At 38.4% G+C, this 18,243-nt stretch overlaps 1 protein-coding gene across 5 annotated transcripts in view; it reads right to left on the bottom strand.

Moving 5' to 3' along the window:
• Cep350 (centrosomal protein 350) overlaps positions 1-18,243 on the bottom strand; it is a 156,368-nt gene that overhangs the window by 119,436 nt on the left and 18,689 nt on the right. For all 5 annotated transcript variants that reach the window (XM_057769111.1, XM_057769109.1, XM_057769113.1 and 2 more), the window contains exons 5-6: positions 17,523-17,682; positions 12,239-12,855 (exon numbers count right to left, since the gene is read on the bottom strand). In XM_057769111.1, coding sequence (XP_057625094.1) covers positions 12,239-12,855; positions 17,523-17,682 — 777 coding nt within the window. The remainder of the gene's footprint in view (positions 1-12,238; positions 12,856-17,522; positions 17,683-18,243) is intronic.

Raw genomic sequence — 18,243 nt, 5'->3', positions numbered from 1 at the left:
TATAGCAGACCCTCTGGGGTGACCTCTCTTCACTGTCTCCCCATTCTAAGGAGGCAAAATACGCAGATCCTGGTTAAACACTCTGCTCCCTCCTGTGGACCTCTTCAAACCCCTAGACTACCCCCACTCTGGAGAATCAGCTTCCAATACCCAGAAACACATTTCACATGGAACCTAAGTGGCCACAATCATCAGGTCCAAAGAAAATTTCCTACCAGGCAACACACAGACATCGCACTCCCCAAAAATCCAGAGAGGAAACAGAAAACAAAGAACAAACCAGTCACCCAACAAAGTCAAATCTAGGAATCAGCATCCAGACCTGTAGTCATCCCAACCCCAGACGCCTAGACACCAGTATAAGGACACAATCAACAACAGTTGGGCAATAGGCTTCCGCTGGAGTCCAGCTGTCCTACCACAGCAGGCCCTGAATATGCCAACATAGCTGAAACACAAGAAAAAGACTTCAAAACCACCTGAATAAAGATAATAGAAGTCCTTAAAGAGGAAATTAATACATCCCTTAAAGATGTCCAGAAAAACACAAACAAACAATGAAAAGAAATGAATAAAACTATTCAAGACCTTAGGAAAATCCAAATTGAGGGAATTCTGAAAATAAAAAAATTAGGAACTCAAACAGGAACTACAGAGGCAAGCTTCACCAACAGAATACAAGAGACGGAAAAGAGAATCTCAGGTGCTGAAGATACAATAGAAGAAAAAAGATACATTGGTTAAAGAAAAAGTTAAATCTCAAAAACTCCAGACACAAAACATCCAGGAAATCTGGAACAATGTGAAAAGAGTAAACCTAAGAATAGTAGGAAGAGAAGGAGGAGAAGAATTCCAGCTCAAAGGCACAGAAAATAATTTCAACAAAATTATAAAAGAAACTTTTCCTTACCTAAAGAAGGAGAGGCCTACAAAGGTACAAGAAGCATTCAGAACATCAAAATAAAGACCAAAAAATAAAGTTCCCTAGCAAATAATAACCAAAACATGAAATACACAGGACAAAATATATATTAAAGTCAGGTTGTGATGGCACACACCTTTAATCCCAGCAATCAGGAGGCAGAAGCAGGCAAATCTCTGTGAGTCTGAGGCCAGCCTGGTCTACAAGAGCTAGTTCCAGGACAGTCAAAGATACACAGAGAAACCTTGTCTCGAAAAACAAAACAAAACAAAATTTAAAACTGCATGGGAAAAAGACCAAGAAACATAAAAGCAGACCCATTAGAATTATACCTTACTTCTCAATGGAGACTCCAGAGCCAGAAAGGACCTGGAGAGGTGTGCTGCAGACTCTAAGAGACCATAGATGCCAGTCCTAGACCACTATACCCAGCAAAACTTTCAATCACCATTGATGGAGAAAATAAGATATTCTGTGATAAAGCCAAATTTAAACAATACCTATCTACAAATCCAGGCCTCAGAAGGTGACAGAGGGAAAATCCAACCTATTCAGTTTAACCCATTAAAACAGAAATAACAAATAATCTCAGATCTGCAAAATCAAAAGGGAAGTGTATACATACACACACACACACACACACACACACACAAAACACACATACTGCTGCTGCCAACAACAGCAGCAAAATAACAGGAATCAACAAATACTGCTCATTGTTATCTTTTCAATACCAGTGGTCTCAATTTCCCAAAAGATAAGACTAAGAGAATGAATTCAAAACCACAATCCACCCTTCTGCTGCATCCAAGAAACACACCTCAACATCAAGGATAGACATTACCTCAGGGTAAAGGCTTCGTAAAAGATATTGCAAGCAAATGAACCTAAGAAGCAAGCTGGTATAACAATTTTAATATCTAATAAAATAGACTTCAAATCAAAACTAATCAAAAGAGATAGTGAAGAACACTACAAATTCAAAGGAAAAATCCACCAAGATGACATTTCAATTCTTAATATCTATGCCCCAAATACAAGGGCACCCAAGTACGTAAAACAAACACTACTACAGCTTAAATCACATAATGACCCTCATGCATTGATAATGGAAGAGTTCAATACCCCACTCTCACCAACAGACAAGTCATCAAAACAAAAACTAAAGAGAGAAATACTGGAGTTAAGAGACATTATGAACCAAATGGATAACAGATATCTACAGACATTTCACCCAAACACAAAAGAATGCACCTTCTTCTCCGCACCTCACAGAACTTTCTCCAAAATTGACCACATACTTGGACACAAATCAAGTCTCAATAGATGCAAGAAAATCCTGCATCCTTTCAGACCAGCACAGATTTAAAGCTGAATATCAACAACAAAAACAACAGAAAGCAAAAAAAAAAAACAAAAACAAAAACAAACAGCTCACAATTCATTGAAACTGAACAACTCTCTAACGAATGAAAAATAAGTAAAGACAAAAATAAGACAGAAATGACAAACTTTCTAGAACTGAATGAAAATAAATACACAACATTCCTAAACTTCTGGGACACGATGAAGATGGTTCTAAGAGGCAAGTTCATAGTACTAAATGTCTAGATTAAAAAAACAAACAAACAAACAAAAAAAACTGGAGCAATTTCATACTAGCAACTTAACAACACACTTGAACACTCTAGAACAAAAAGAAGTAATCACAACCAAGAGGAGTAGACAACAAGAAATAAACTGAGGGTTGAAGTCAATAAAAAAGAAACAGAGAAAAATAGAAAGAATCAATGAAACCAAGAGTTGATTCTTTGAGAAAACTAAACAAGATAAACAAACCCTTATCCAAACTAACTAAAAGAGAGAATATCCAAATTAGTCAGAAACAAAAACAGGGATATAACAACAGATACTGAGGAAATTCAGAGAATCATAACTGGAAAATTTAAAAAAACAGGATACGTTTTATAGATACCATTTATCAAAGTTAAATCAAGATCAAATAAGCAATGTAAACAGACTAGAACCACTAGTGAAACAGGAGCAGTTACTAAAAGGCTGCCAACCAGACAGAGAAGATGGTGTGGGAAAGCTCTCCCATGCTTGTGGAGCACTAGGAGTAACAGTAAAATGATCATCCTACCAAAAACAATCTACAGATTCAATGCAGTTCCCCTCAAAATTCCAACACAATTCTTCACAGACCTTGATAGGGCAATTCTCAACTTCACATGGAAACACAAAAATTCAGGATAGCTAAAACAATCCCGAACAATAAAAGAGCTGCTGGAGGTCTCCATCCCTGATTTCAAATTGTATTACAGAGCTATAGTAATAAAAACAAAAACAAAAACAAAAAACACGGTATTGGCATAAAAACAGACATGTTAATCAACAGAATCAAACTGAAGACCCAAACATAAATCCCTACACTCCTATGAACAGTATTTTTTTTATAAAGAAGCCAGAAATAGCTGGGAGGTGGTGGTACAAACCTCGGGGGGGAAGTGGTGGCACATGCCTCAGGAGGCAAAAGCAGGCAGACCTCTGTGAGTTCGAGGTCAGCCTGGTCTACAGGACAGCCAAGACTACACAGAGAAAGTCTGCTTCATAAAAACAAAATTCAAAAGAAGAAAGAAAAGAAGAAAAGAAGGAAGGAAGGAAGGAAGGAAGGAAGGAAGGAAGGAAGGAAGGAAGGAAGGAAGGAAGGAAGGAAGGAAGGAAGGAAGGAAGGAAGGAAGGAAGGAAGGAAGGAAGGAAGGAAGGCAGGCAGGCAGGCAGGCAGGCAGGCAGGCAGGCAGGCAGGCAGGCAGGCAGGCAGGCAGGCAGGCAGGCTGGCAGGCAGGCAGGCAGGCAGGCAGGCAGACTGGAAAAAAAGACTGCTTCTTTAACAAATGGGAGCTGATCAACTGGACATCAGCATGCAGAAGAATACAATAGATCCATACCTATCACCCTGCACAAACCTCAACTTTAAATGGATCAAAGACCGCAACATAAAACCCAATACACCCAACCCAACAGAAGAGAAAGTGGGGAATAGCCTTGAACTCATTGGCACAGAAGACAGCTTCCTAAACAGAACACTGATAGCACAGGCACTAAAATCAACAATTAATAAATGGGACCTCATGAAACTGAAAAGCTTCTATAAGGCAAAGGACATGGTCATTTGGACAAAACAGCAGCCTACAGAATGAGAAAAGATTTTTACCAACTCCACATCCAATAAAGGACTAATATCCCAAATATATAAAGAACAGAAGAAAACTAGGTACCAAAAAACAAATAATCCAATTTTAAAGTGGGATACATATCTAAACTGAGAATTCTCAATAGAGGAAACGCAAATGGCTGAGAAACACTTAGAGAAATGTTCAACATCCTTAGCCACCAAGGAAATGAAAACCAGAACAACTCTGAGATTCTATTTTACACCTGTCAGAATGACTAAGATAATAACACAGTGCCAGCTCATGCTGACGAGGATGTGGCGCGAGGACTCCTCCACTGCTAGTGGTGTGCAAACTTGTGCAGCCACTTTGGAAATCAGCTTGGCGGTTTTTCAGGAAGCTGAAGATAACTCTACCTCAAGATCTAGCTGTACCACTCTTGGGCATACACCCAAAGGACTCTTCATCCTTCCACAAGGACACTTGCTCAACCATGTTCACTGTTGCTCTGTTCATAATAGTCATAGTACGTCCCTCAATAGTAGAATGGATTAAGAAAATATGGTACATTTACACAATGGTATATTACTCAGTTGTTTAAAAAAATGATATCATGGGGGCTGGAGAGATTGCTCAGTGGTTAAGGACACTGGCTGTTCTTCCAGAAGACCCAGGTTCAATTCCCAGCACCCACATGGCAGCTCACAATTGTCTGTAACTCCAGTGGGGAATCTGACATCCTAATACAAATATACATGCAGGCAAAACACTAATGCACAATAATCAACATTTTTTAAAAATGACATCATGAAATTTGCAGACAAACAGAACTGGAAAAAAAAATCATACTATGTGAAGTAACCCAAACTCAGAAAAATAAATATGGTATGTATTCACTTCTATGTGAATATTAACAATTAAATGAATGATAACCAACCTACAATCTGTAGACCCAGAAAGGTTAGGTATAGAGAAAGGAACTAGGGGGGGACAAATGGGTCTCTCTGGGAGGAGGAAATAGAATAGATTTTATAGATGGACTGGAGGCAGGTAGGTATAGGAACTGGAGGATCAGGTTTGAAAAGAGAGAGATGAAAGGGTTGAGGGGGGAAGGCAGGGAGAGACAACTAGAACTGAGGGGCATTTGAGGGATGATATGGAAACCTCATGCAGTGGAAACATTCTAAAATCTATGGAGGTGATCTTAATGAAGTCTCCTACTAATGAGGGAGACAGTCCCAACTCACCATCTCTTTTCACTAAACAAGGCTTCCACTACTGAGACTGCGTTGCATCCAAATGAGTTGTTGGCCAATGGGGGTCCCATGGAAATCACCAAACAACCCAGGCTGTTGCTAAGACAATGGGTTGCTCTCTACAAACGGACAGCAGGGCCTTATTACCAAGGACAACACCCACACAACTTATTGAACAAGAAGTCAAGCTGGTGCCTACATGGAGTCTTCACCCCTACATTCTAGTGTCTCTGGTGTATAGCAGGCTACCAAAAGAGAAATATAAACACCAATTTGGCCACAAAATCTTTGACCTACAATCTGTCCTGCCTGGAAGGTATGCTAGGGCAACGATAGCAAAGAACTTGTGGGAGTAGCTGACCAATGTCTGGTTTGACTTAAGGCTAACTCCATGAGATGGAAACCATACCCAACACTGCTTGGGTGACCAAGAACCAGAGACTAGATAGCCTGGGGACCAAACCAAACACTACTGGTCTCTGAAAAAAAAAGAAGAAATCAATAAAATGATTCCTAATGGTGTTCTCAGCTATACTCACAGATCAGTGCCTTATTCAGTTATCCTCAGAGAAGTGTCTCCCTGCAGTACAGAGGACCAGATGCAGAGACCCACAGCCAGACATTCCTCTGAGCTCAGGGAACTTCACCAACAAGGAGGCAGAAAGAGTGGAAGAACCAGAGGAGATGAACAACACTGGGAGAGCAACTCCCTCTGAATCGACTCAGCAAGGCTCCTATGAACCACACAGACTGAAGCAGCATACACAGACACACAGCGTCTACTGAGTTCTACACCAGGTCCTCTGCATATGTATTATGGTGTCCAGCTTAGTATTTTTATGGGACTCGTGAGTCTATGAATGAGTGGATCTCTGATTCTTGTGCTTGCCCTTGGGCTCATTTCCTTCTGTTGGGTTGCCTTGACCAGCCTCAATGTGATGGAATTTGTTTTATCTTATATTTTATCATGTTTGGTTGCTATCTCTTAGAAGCCTGCTCTTTTCTAATGAGAGACAGGAAGAAATAGATCCGGAGGGAAGGGGAGATGGAGGGGAACTTGGAGGAATGGAGAAAGGAAAAACTGTACTCAGGATATACTGTATGAGAAAAGAATCTATTTTCATAAAAGGGGGGGGGGTTTAAAAAAAGAAAGATGGGAGAAAGAGAAGAAATTCCAGAGGCAGCTGGAGGACTAGGAAGCAGGTCTGCTCGTGATGGTTTTTAATGTTTCCTTTAGAATTTCTGACCTCATTTGTAAGCTTTTGTTTTAATAGTTGCTCTTTGATGTTATAAACCAACATGATTCTTGTTCTGTTATGAATAAGCACTGCTTCAAGTCCTTCAACTAATCCTAATGTTCCCTCTGTTACCTACAGGCATTACCATTGTCACCATCCCTAACACTGTTGTCACCTAGGTTCAGAACCACTTCAATTTTTGTACCACAAACTGCAGCCTCAATAGCAATATAGTAATTTCTCTAAACCCATTTCTAAAGGCATGTTTCATACATGTAAGGCCAGAAATCTTGTTTCTTTTTCCACTTGACACTTTATTATCATAACTGAACACAGAATTGCAGGCCAGAAGTTTGTGTCAGACATGCTCATTTCTGACCTTAGTCACATGTTCCAACTAATGCTCAAAGTACACACAGCATCTTCAGATTAATTCATTTTGTTAAATTCATGTAAAAACCCTTCCACACTTGCATCTCTGCTCTCCACTGTTAGTATGCTTTCAACAAAGTGTTTTGGGGTCTGAGATGGCTCCAAAGGTAAAGGTATTCGTTTCCCAAACCTGAGAACTTGAGTTTGATTCCTAGGACCCACATGGTGAAAGGAACAACTTGTCCTCTGACCTTAGGACATATGTTGTAACATGTGCATGCCAACAAATGCATATACAAATACAATCAAATGTTTAAAAACAATTTTGAAAAAAGGAAGTATCTTTATATTGACTCTTCATCAACCTAAGAAAATCCTGAACACATGGCTTAATTAATTAATGCATACTTAAGGGATACAGTGCATAAATATTATTTTTAGTTTGGGGGTAAATTTCTTTCTTTTTTATTTCTTTATGCTGCTGAGGACTAAACCTAGAGCCTTACAAACAGTGGGTAAGGGTTTTACCATTGTGTTACACATTCTGCAAGCCAGTACATAATTTTCTAATAGGAATTTCTGCTACAAGATGAGCAGAACAGTTGTCAAGGGATAACAAAATCCTGTCATCATCATTTAAGTCAGCTCCCTAGTAGTGAGTGTGAGCAGCTAATAATACCTGTGCCGGTAAAACCAACTTAAAAAGCTGTCTATGGTCTAGTTTTTTATTAGCACAACAGAATGGTAAGAAATTAACCTCTTTAAAACAGAGAAGGTGAATGCTTTCACTTATCACAGAAAGTTTCACAGCTTATGTGTGCCTGCTGCATTAACACACCTCAGCAGTCATCCTGCAGCATCTTCTCAGCTATAGCTACCATCTTCCTGGGGCAGTATCACAAAAACAGTAATGTGCCTTGAGTATTTTTTATTTTCATGAGCAACAACTTTGGCAAACTAGTTACTGAATTTCTCTCTGGCTTTGTAGTCAAACTATGGCTTTCCACCATGAATCCTAAAATAGCAGTAATAATAATAATAATAATCCTCTGATTTTTCTTAAAGTTCTCCATAGTCACAGCTCCTTTCTAGCTCAGTTCATCATGACAGGTCTCCACAGGTTTCACAATAGCATGCCAATCAATGGTATATGTTACTGCAATGCAGACAGAGCTACTCTTAAAGATACTTGTTTTTAGTTCTACAGTCTGCTTTTCTTTTCATTAACTTCTGCTCATCACTTTGGTGACAGAATTTCACCAGGGTATCTTGTACCTCAGGTCACATTTGGTGGTCACTCCAGTCCACACCCTTCTGTAGGATATTTCACACTGAGGATTCTTGACAGTCACGCCATTGATAAACCTAAGGACTTTCTCTTTTATTCTAACGGTTACCAATAAGTGGGTCTGCAGGGCTTGTGACATTCCCAACAGAGCAGAAAATAAGCAAACAGCAAGAAACTCTCCCAAACCCTTTGTGGGACATGATGAGGAAAGGCAACTGCTGTGTGATCTACACATACATTGTTTTATCACTGTGAGCACAATGGAGTTGGGGAATCTGGGCACACACGGTAAAGATATATCCGAACTGATGGGGCATGGTTGGGCTTTTAATCCCATGGGAGTCTGATTAAACAATATTATTCACCTGCATTTTGACTGTGACCTGCCACATGAGGTCAGGAGTGGAACTTTCCACTTACAGTGTTCTATCAGTGCTTACCATATTTCAGAATTTGGAGTATTTGGGTTTTGAATATATTTTTCTCACTCTCTTTTGGCATCATTTCTTTCTTCAGAAGCCCGTCTTTGTATTTGCATCTTCACATATGTTAAGATTTCACTAGCAATAAATTCCTTAGTCCCCAAATAATAAACTCCTTTCTTATGTCCAATTTTCTTCTGCTTATTCAATTTTCTGAATAGAACTCTTTTTAAAATTCCTGGGGCCAGAGAGACGGCTCAGTGGTTAAGAGGTTAAGGGTACATACTGCTTTTGAAAAGGGTCTCAGTTTAGATTCTAGCACCCATATCAGACAGCTCACAATTGCCTGTGGACATCCATGCATTTGTACACACATATACACACACATACTTAAAAAACAAAACAATTATATTCATGACCAAGTTGGGCTCTTTACCTTCATTGATCTTTACACCAGAAAGAAAAAAGACAGGCAAGCATTAAGTTCAAGATGAGCAGGAATCATTGTGGCACACACGCCATTTGTGTTTCATCAAATAATTTCCATGTCTTTGGGGTCTTGTTGTTTTTATTTTTTAATACAGAGTCTCACCTTGTAATCCCAAAATGACCTCAAATTTGCAATCCTATCTCGGCTCTTTAAACACACACACACACAAAACAAAAGCAACTACTACCAAACATGAAGCTTTAAGTTGAAGACCTAGGAAAGAGAGAGGGAGGAAGAACAAATAACAGAAAGGGAACGAGGATCTATCAACATGCAGAATTGGTTCAGTATGATTTAAAAAACTGTATAAAAAGAAGAAATAAACACAAGCACAAATTGCTTGCTATGCACAAACTGTCCCTGGAATGACACACAACCTGTTAACACAAGTAACCTCCAGAAACAGAGAGCAATAAAGCTTTTAGAGTATAGACTTTAAATCTTTACCAAGTTAATTTATTATGTATTCAAGCAAATATCACTTTAGAATACAATATAATAAAGCCCATTTAATTTACACTGAATAAAAACTACTTTGCTACTGTAAAAAAATAAATCCATTAATCAGAATATTAGAAACTACATTCTGTAACAATTTTTTAAATGCCTACTAAACATTATCAACATAACCCCTCTAAAAGTTGTACTCATAAAATCATTTAATATAAAAACAAGTACATTTTTAAAAACCTATCATTAAAAAAATGGTAAACCCAATGACTAACTTTTAAAATGTTAATATTTAAGATTTCTACTTTTAGGACTCACAACTTCTAATTAAAGTATTGAGTAAAATAGCACTGGAAAAAAGATATCTTAAGTTTCTTTTAGTGAGATAAACTTTGGTATCTTAGAACTTTAGTTCTAAAAAAAAAAATACATGAACTATGGAGTGCTTTAGAGGAACTAACAAGGAATAGCAAGGATTCGGGGCAATCACCTCTTCAAAACCAAGAAGAACAATTTGTCTCTACCATTTGCTATTTGCTCTGCAACAGTGTAGATATGATATACATATGACTAAAAGATACAAAATCATTTTATTAGTACATCAGAACATTTTTAGACAACAGAGCATTCTTAAGCATTCTAAAGTGAATTTGGTCACAAGTTTATCACAGATTAATTAGAATGAAATGCAAATTATATATCATTTACTAATTCACAAAAAGTACCACTAACAAAACATAGCAAGCAGCACAAAATAAAACTGATACTGCTAAAATTGTTCCAGAGAAAAATTGGCTAAAGACCTCTTAGGACTAGAAAAACATTACAAAATTTGTCAGGGAAAACTTAAATTTAGTAAAGAAGTACAGAACAAACTATTTAGTGCAAAACTGTCTTAATTTCTTAATAACAAAATTTTTAGAAGAAATGGTCTTAACAGTATTTGATCTGCCTAAATTTGTCAATAAAAACTGAACTTGAAAAAATATGCAGAAAAGAAAAGCCAGAGGTTAGGAGAGAGGACAGCTCATTGGGTAAAGTCTCTTGTCATCAAGCCTGACAACTGTGCTAAATATCCGGTGGCAAGAAAGGACCTACTCCCGCAATCTCATTCTCTCTCCCATACACACAACACACATGACACATCACTCAAACACATACAGAGCAAACAATTGTTAATTAATTATTTTGGTCCTAAAAAGAAAGGTTACAGTCAAAGATTTAATGACAAAACTCTAATATGAGCTAAACTAACCAATAAGTCAACCCTTTATTACATGCATGGCCCTGTGAAAAATAATTTAAGAGACATATACGTAAAAAATAGAAACCCCAAAGATAAAGAGATGACTCAATTAAGTGCACTGGCTATTCTTCCAGACGGTCCATGTAGTACACAGACATACATGCAGGCAAAACACTCATACACATAAAGTAAAAATAAAAATAAATTTTAAAAATATCGGAAATCTCTTAAGACCACCATTTTTTTGTTTGTTTGTTTTTCGAGACAAGGTTTCTCTGTAGTTTTGGAGCCTGTCCTAGAACTAGCTCTTGTAGACCAGGCTGGCCTCAAACTCACAGAGTGTCACCTCCCGAGTGCTGGGATTAAAGGTGTGCACCTCTACCGCCTGGCTCAGAACCACCATTTGTGAAAACTTGAATTAGCTATACAAAGCAAATATATTTAAAGAACATTTCTCAGTAAAAATGTATTAATGCTAACATAAATCTATTTAAAATATTTTATTAAAATATGAGGAAATAAGCTTTGTCAAAAAGCAAAAATTAAATAGAATCCATATCAATGCCAAAATATTATACTGTCCTATAGTCAGTGGGAATTGGCTGATTTGTCTTTTAAGTAGGGTTTTGTCACTGTTTTTCTAGTATTGAGAATTAAACCCAGGACTTGAGTATGCTAGGCAAGCTGTCTACTACTGGACTATGTAGTTTAGACTAGCTAATTCTCTGCAGTTTGGGCTGGCCCTAAACTACCTTAGCCTCCAGAGAAGACGAAATTACAGGCATGCACCACTATAAACATACTATTATATGATTCTTCTTAATTCCAAAGCAAATTCTTTTGGTTGTCAGAAGCGGTGCCAATCCTACTTCCTATTTTGTGGAGTCTCAGCCTCTGAGAATTCCCTAAGGAGCTGAGCATAGTGGCTCATGCCTGTCATCGTACACTCAGACTGCTTGGAGTCTGAGGCCAGTCTGGGTGGAAAAGGGGCAGGGACGAGGGGACGAGGGAAAGAGATGAAGAGGGGAGATTTCCTAGTGGACTTGTTAACAATTCTTGTTCTAGTGGCACATACCTCTAATTCCAACACTTGGGAGGCAGAGGCATAAAGATCTCCATGAATTCTAGGCCAACCTGCTCTACATAGTGAGTCTAAGGCCATTTAGGGCTAGCAGTGAGACCCTGTCTCAAAAACAAACAAAATCTCATTCTGGATCCCATTCCCAGAATTTTGGACATAGGTCTAAAATTTGTACTTTTAACATGTACCTGAAAAGAAATTTTCTCACGCAGCTAATCTGGTAATCACCCTGTTCTTTACATCTGAGAAGAGCCAGAAGACATGTGGAGACAAAGGAAAATATGAAGAATTATTACAAACCTTTATATGCCGGAGCAGGTGGTGCTGCTGCCACTTTTCTGACTTTCGTTGTCACCGAGTTGTCACCATTGACAACCATCAATGGATGGTCAATGTGACCTAGAGTCTGGGCCTGGCCATTTATTTCTTCTGAGTGCTCCCACTGTTTCCTAATCCGCTCCTTGAGTTTTTCCAGTTTAATATCATGTTGTCGCCGCTTTGAAATATCTAATCTTTGGGAATTACAGGCACTAGTAGAGGATGGAGACGAGTCTGACAGCAGCAACAGTTTTGGATCAACATCGTGTCCCACGTTATTAAGAGAAGGCTTTGAAGTGTTCTCGCTTCCCTTTGTTCTGTTAGGCAATTCTTCCTCAGTTTTTACATGCACTCCCATTTTAATTAAACATTCAGAATTGTGCAATGCATCAATCGCTGGTCCATCATTTAAAAATCTAACAACTGTATCACTGATGACAGATGGTTGAGAGCTCTCAAAATCACAGCAATGTATGTTCCGATCTTCCCTATTGCCTACTATTTGCTTCCCACTCTCAGCCTTTTCTTCGTGAACACAATACACATGCTTCGACTCCAGATGACTGGGGCTTAAGCTGAAAGGTGTACCATGGGGCTCCCTGTGATAGGAAAGAGAAAGCTCTGTGATTAGAGTTAATAACACAGAATCTGTAGACTTGAACACTGCAGGGGCTAGAGCTTAGGGGTTCTCGCCACAAAATAACAGCAAGTGTGTGAGGTGCTGCATACACTGGAAAGTTTGATTTGGCAATTTCACAATGTATGCATGAATCAAAACACTATGTACAGCACAAATAATTTTTGCTTATGCATTAAAAAGAGCCTGAGTAAGAGTTTAAAAACAGCAGTCAAACTGAAACCAGTCATACAACCTGAACGGAGAGCTTGAAACTAACAGTAGGAGTAAAACAAACAACAACAAAATCCCTTAGACGTTTAAAAAAGTAAAACCAGGACCTAATGGTAAGGTCCATAATCCCAGCTTTTTGAGAGTATGAGGCAGGAGGACCACAAGTTCAAAGCCAGGCTGGGCAACTTTATACTGTCTCAAAAAGTATAGGCGTGGGTAAAAAAAGCCTAGTATGCAAGAAGCCCTAAAAACTTTCTTCAAAAGTTAACCCTCTAGTAACCAGAGATATATGTGGCAGCTTTAAACTCCATAAAACTCAGTAGGCAGATGGTCAGAGTCTAAGATAAAGCACAAAGTTCACAGTCTCTGTTTATAAAAACACTAGACATTTTCCTTCAAAGCCAACTTTAATTTACAAACTATTCCAAAAGTTTTCTTAAGAAGTTTATTAAAAGGAAGGTTAATTAAGACAAATAAAACTCAGCTGTGAATAAGACATGAAGAAGAAAAAGTATCCACTACATGCAATAGTAGTTTGGACCTGCAACATCTGAAATAGTAGCTTAGCATTTTCTTCAGTGTGTGACTACTGAAAATGTTTAAATGACATTGTAACTAGCATTGACAATTCTATTATACAGCCTAATCTAGACCATTACATATAAAGATATAAAACCCTAAATGCCACAGAAACTCTTTTTTTTTTTAAGATTGATTGATTATCTATACTGGGTTCTGCCTGCATGTACGCCTGCAGGCCAGAAGAGGGCATCAGATCTCATTAAAGATGTCTGTGAACCACCATGTGGTTGTCAGTAATTGAACTCTGGATCTCTGGAAGAGCAGTAAGTGCTCTGAGCCATCTCTCCAGTCCTTCACAGAAACTCTTAATACTATGACCTTATTCAACACGGCAATCTATCTTTTGTGAGTGTATAAACACATGCATTTTTCTACAGAGTTAGTGTACAGCTTTGATCATATTCTCATTGGGGTCTATGGCCTCTAAAACTTTAGAGCCTATTCCGAGTAGTTGACTACTGAACAAAATAGGACTGAGAAATGAGCCCTATAGCTGCCTTCAGAAACCAAGACTAAAAGCAATTATGTTCACTATCTTCACTAGGATTCTAACAATTATGTTAAAAATATTTAGGTCTAAAATTAGAACATGGAGAGAATAAAGCAAAATATAATGATAGTTTATAATCATCTCTCAATCTCACAAGGGAAAAAAAAAACTGAGAGGGCTGGTGGATGGCTCAGGGATTAAGAGTGTTTGCTGCTTGTGGCCAGGACAGTAGTTCACATCACAACACCCTTGTCAGCTCACACCTGTGTATCACTTGGGCCAGGTAATATGACTCCCTCTTGTGACCTCTGTGGTAACATGTACATATATACAAACACATGCATACACCTAAAGAAAAATCAGTCTTTAAAAAAGAAAATAGACAAAAAGATAATTTTACATAATCTTTAACTCATTAAATATTTACTAAATATATACTATTCAATACTTTTAGCTGTCTAAAAATGTTTAATTTTTCATAATAAAATATTGGTATATTCATTAATTAGCAATTTTTGCTTTGAAAGAGAATATTAAAATGTGATATGAAAATGCTATAATCGAAGTTATCTAGCATTACTGAAGCACAGATTAATTTGTCTTGGAATATGGAGTGTTATAGTGTTATGGTTTCAACATGAAATGTTTCCCATAGGGTCTTATGTTAAATGTTTGATGACAGCATTATGGATAACTTAGAAGGTATGGCCTAGCTAGAGGAAGTATGTAACTAGTGGATGTGCCTGATGGCTTCCCATGGGCTTTTCTCATTCTAATCTCCCTCTCTCTCCTTCTCATCTACTATGAGGTGAATGCCCTCTTCTTCCACATGCTCCCTCCACCATGATGCTGAAACACACAGGTCTAAACAACAGCGACTGTGCCCTTTAAAACCATGAATCCAAACAAGATGCTCTCTCTCAGCTGTCTTGGTCACTACCTTAGTAAATAACACAGCAAGAACAGATGAGGCTGTTGCTTACAGAAGATGGTTGTGTTTTTAGGGGGTTGGTAATGAATCGCAGTTGACAGAGTGCCTACCTAGTATGCACAGTTGATCCCAGCCCTATATATGTCAGGTGGTGCACACTTAAGATCTCAGTAGGAGGGAGGAGGGGGTAGACACAAGATGATCAGAAATCTGAATTCATTCTTGGCTGGAAGCCAATTAAGCTACATGAAACTGTGTGTGTGTGTGTGTGTGTGTGTGTGTGTTTGTGCGGGCGCACACGGGCGCACGTGTGTTTGCGTGCACATGGTGAGGAAGGGGTTATATAATAAACGGAATTGCCAGGTGGAAAAGGTCATTTCATACAACTATCCCCTAGGTATTTTTTTTCCTTTTCTTAAAAGATATAAAATTTATAAAATTTTAAAATATCATATAGTATTCTTTGCAATAACATCAGAATACAAAAGAATCAGTAACTCAATCTCAATCCTGAGAGTATCATGTTTTTAAGCAAGCTTTTCGTATTTCATTTTTTTTTGCTTCAATACTAATGACAATACCCAAAGATCATTCATCTTACCTAATTTACAAATGCTTTACTATCTTCACCTATTTTTAACTTGCACCAAATACAACATATTAAATACTAAATTCATTATTTACCTTCTTTTCTAAATTCTTTATCACAAAATTAGATAGTACAAACTCATACCTAAAATTACCAAGTATCATCATGTAACTTCTTGATTTTCTGACACTTTATCCCATGAAAAATGTTTATAAATACAAGAAGTACAAGGCCTAGGGCTTTCTACTTATTATTATTTGTCATGCTTAGGCCATGAATATATTTAAATCATTAGCCAGGCAGTGGTGGGACACCCCTTTAATGCCAGCATATGAGAGAGGCAGAGCCAGGTGGATCTCGGCAAGTTCAAAACCAACCTGGCCTACAGAGTGAGTTCTAGGACAGGCATGGGTACCTTGTTTCAAGAAAGCAAAGAATAAAATAAAATAAAAAAGTCATTAATGAGGTATCCTTCAAAAATATAAAATTCTCTAATTTTAGTACCTAAATGTACTGGTAACAAAAGTGTACACTATTATCTAGTCTACACTATTCACATATTAATCTAGAACATCTAAGCTGCTACAAAGTAGAAGAATAAATAATTCATATAATCAGTAAAAAAACAAAAAAAGCCGGGCGGTGGTGGCGCACGCCTTTAATCCCAGCACTTGGGAGGCAGAGGTAGGCGGATCTCTGTGAGTTCGAGACCAGCCTGGTCTACAAGAGCTAGTTCCAGGGCAGGCTCCAAAGCCACAGAGAAACCCTGTCTCGAAAAACCAAAAAAAAAAAAAGAAAAAAAAAAAAGAAACTAATTTCAGGGCCTAGAGAGATGGTTCAGAGTATGTGCTGCTTGGTTATGAGCAACTCCTGCTCTTCTAGAGGACCAGAGTTCAGTTCCCAGAACCCCACACGGCAGCTCCCAACAAGCTCTAATTCCAGCTCCAGGGCTTTCTCGGGCACCAACACCGCATGTGGCGCACACACAGCTTTACTATGTCTTCACTCATACTTAGAGAGTACAGACTGGTAATGTGGCTCGGTGGCTGAGTCTTTGACGACTCTATGAAAGATCCTGGATTTAATATCTAGTACAACAACAACAAAAAAGACAGTAGTCAGTATTTTATAATGTGAGAGGGTTGAATTGGGGGGAGGGGTTGACGGGGTTTGAGTTTTTATGTTTGGGTGAACTTTATTTCCTTTTGAAATTATCTTTTGTGGAGAACAATAACATTTCTTTTGTGGCTTGAATGCGAAATAGGCCCATGTGTTTGAACACTACAGTGCTGGCTTGTAGCACTGTTTTCAGGTCTGTTAGAGGCACTACAGAAGGCCTTGAGATTTCATAGTCAACCCCATTTTCTTGCTCCCTCTGCTTTTTAATTGCAGGCACAGTCTGAGCAGCAGCCTCGTGGGTTGCTGCCATTCCTTTCTTGGTTTTTTTTTTTTTTTTTGATTTTTCGAGACAGGGTTTCTCCGTAGCTTTTGATTCCTGCCCTGGAACTAGCTCTTGTAGACCAGGCTGGCCTCGAACTCACAGAGATCCGCCTGCCTCTGCCTCCCGAGTGCTGGGATTAAAGGCGTGCGCCACCACTGCCCGGCTTCCTTTCCTGTTCTTATGGACTGCATTTCTTTTCAACTGTAAACCAAAATGAGCCTGTCCCTACTCAATTTGCTTATCAGGCATTTGGCCACAGCAGTGAGAAAAGCAATAAACAGAACTTCAGAGTCAGAGCATTACAAGGACTGAGAAATCCACCATATTCCTATTGTAATTAATAGAGAATAACCCCAGATACTAACATCTTTTCCCATACCAACCTGTAAGAAACCAAAGGTTCTCGGAATTCCACACGATTGTTTTTCTTAACATTACTTTCCAGGGTGGTAGCCCTTAGAGGACTACGAGATTTCTCTTTTCGTGGTTTAGAAGATTTGGAAGTTGGAGCACTGACCCAAGAATCATCTAGATATCTACCATCTGAAGGAGAAAAGAAATCTATAAGAACAGATATATAAAATACAACTATATACGAGAATAACTTACTTAATATGTTATTTCTACCATCTCTGGTTAGATATTAGGTAGACAGGAAACACCCACAGTCACTCAATTTGTAGAGAAAACTGTATTCTAAGATGTCAATGCCCAATTAAAATCTACTCATCATGAGGTAGGAGGACTACCAGTTCATGGTCTGTCTGGGCTGCAAGTGAGTTTAAGGACAGCATAGGCCACTGACCTCAAAACACAAAAGAAAATACAAATAAGGCTAAAATAAAGGCAGCAGTAGGGAACTTTCCTTGCATATGAGGGCCTCAGTCAAATCCTTGGTAACCCTCACTCCAAACAGTAAAAAGAGAACTGGAAAACCCAGCAACTTTCAGACTAAGCAGAAAGCGTTTATTTCAACCCTGTAGCACACCAATTAAAAAATAAAAAGAAAAAAAATCAAATATCTGCATTGTGTCAATTTATTATACAATTAACTCTATGAAAGATATTCCAATCATGACTTAAACAATTTAGCCCCCTGAAAGA

Source organism: Chionomys nivalis, chromosome 5 (assembly GCF_950005125.1).
Source record: "Chionomys nivalis chromosome 5, mChiNiv1.1, whole genome shotgun sequence".
In the NCBI taxonomy this organism is placed as follows: Eukaryota; Metazoa; Chordata; class Mammalia; order Rodentia; family Cricetidae; genus Chionomys; species Chionomys nivalis.
Note: the sequence above shows the minus strand (reverse complement) of the source record. Positions and strands in the feature narration are given on the sequence as shown.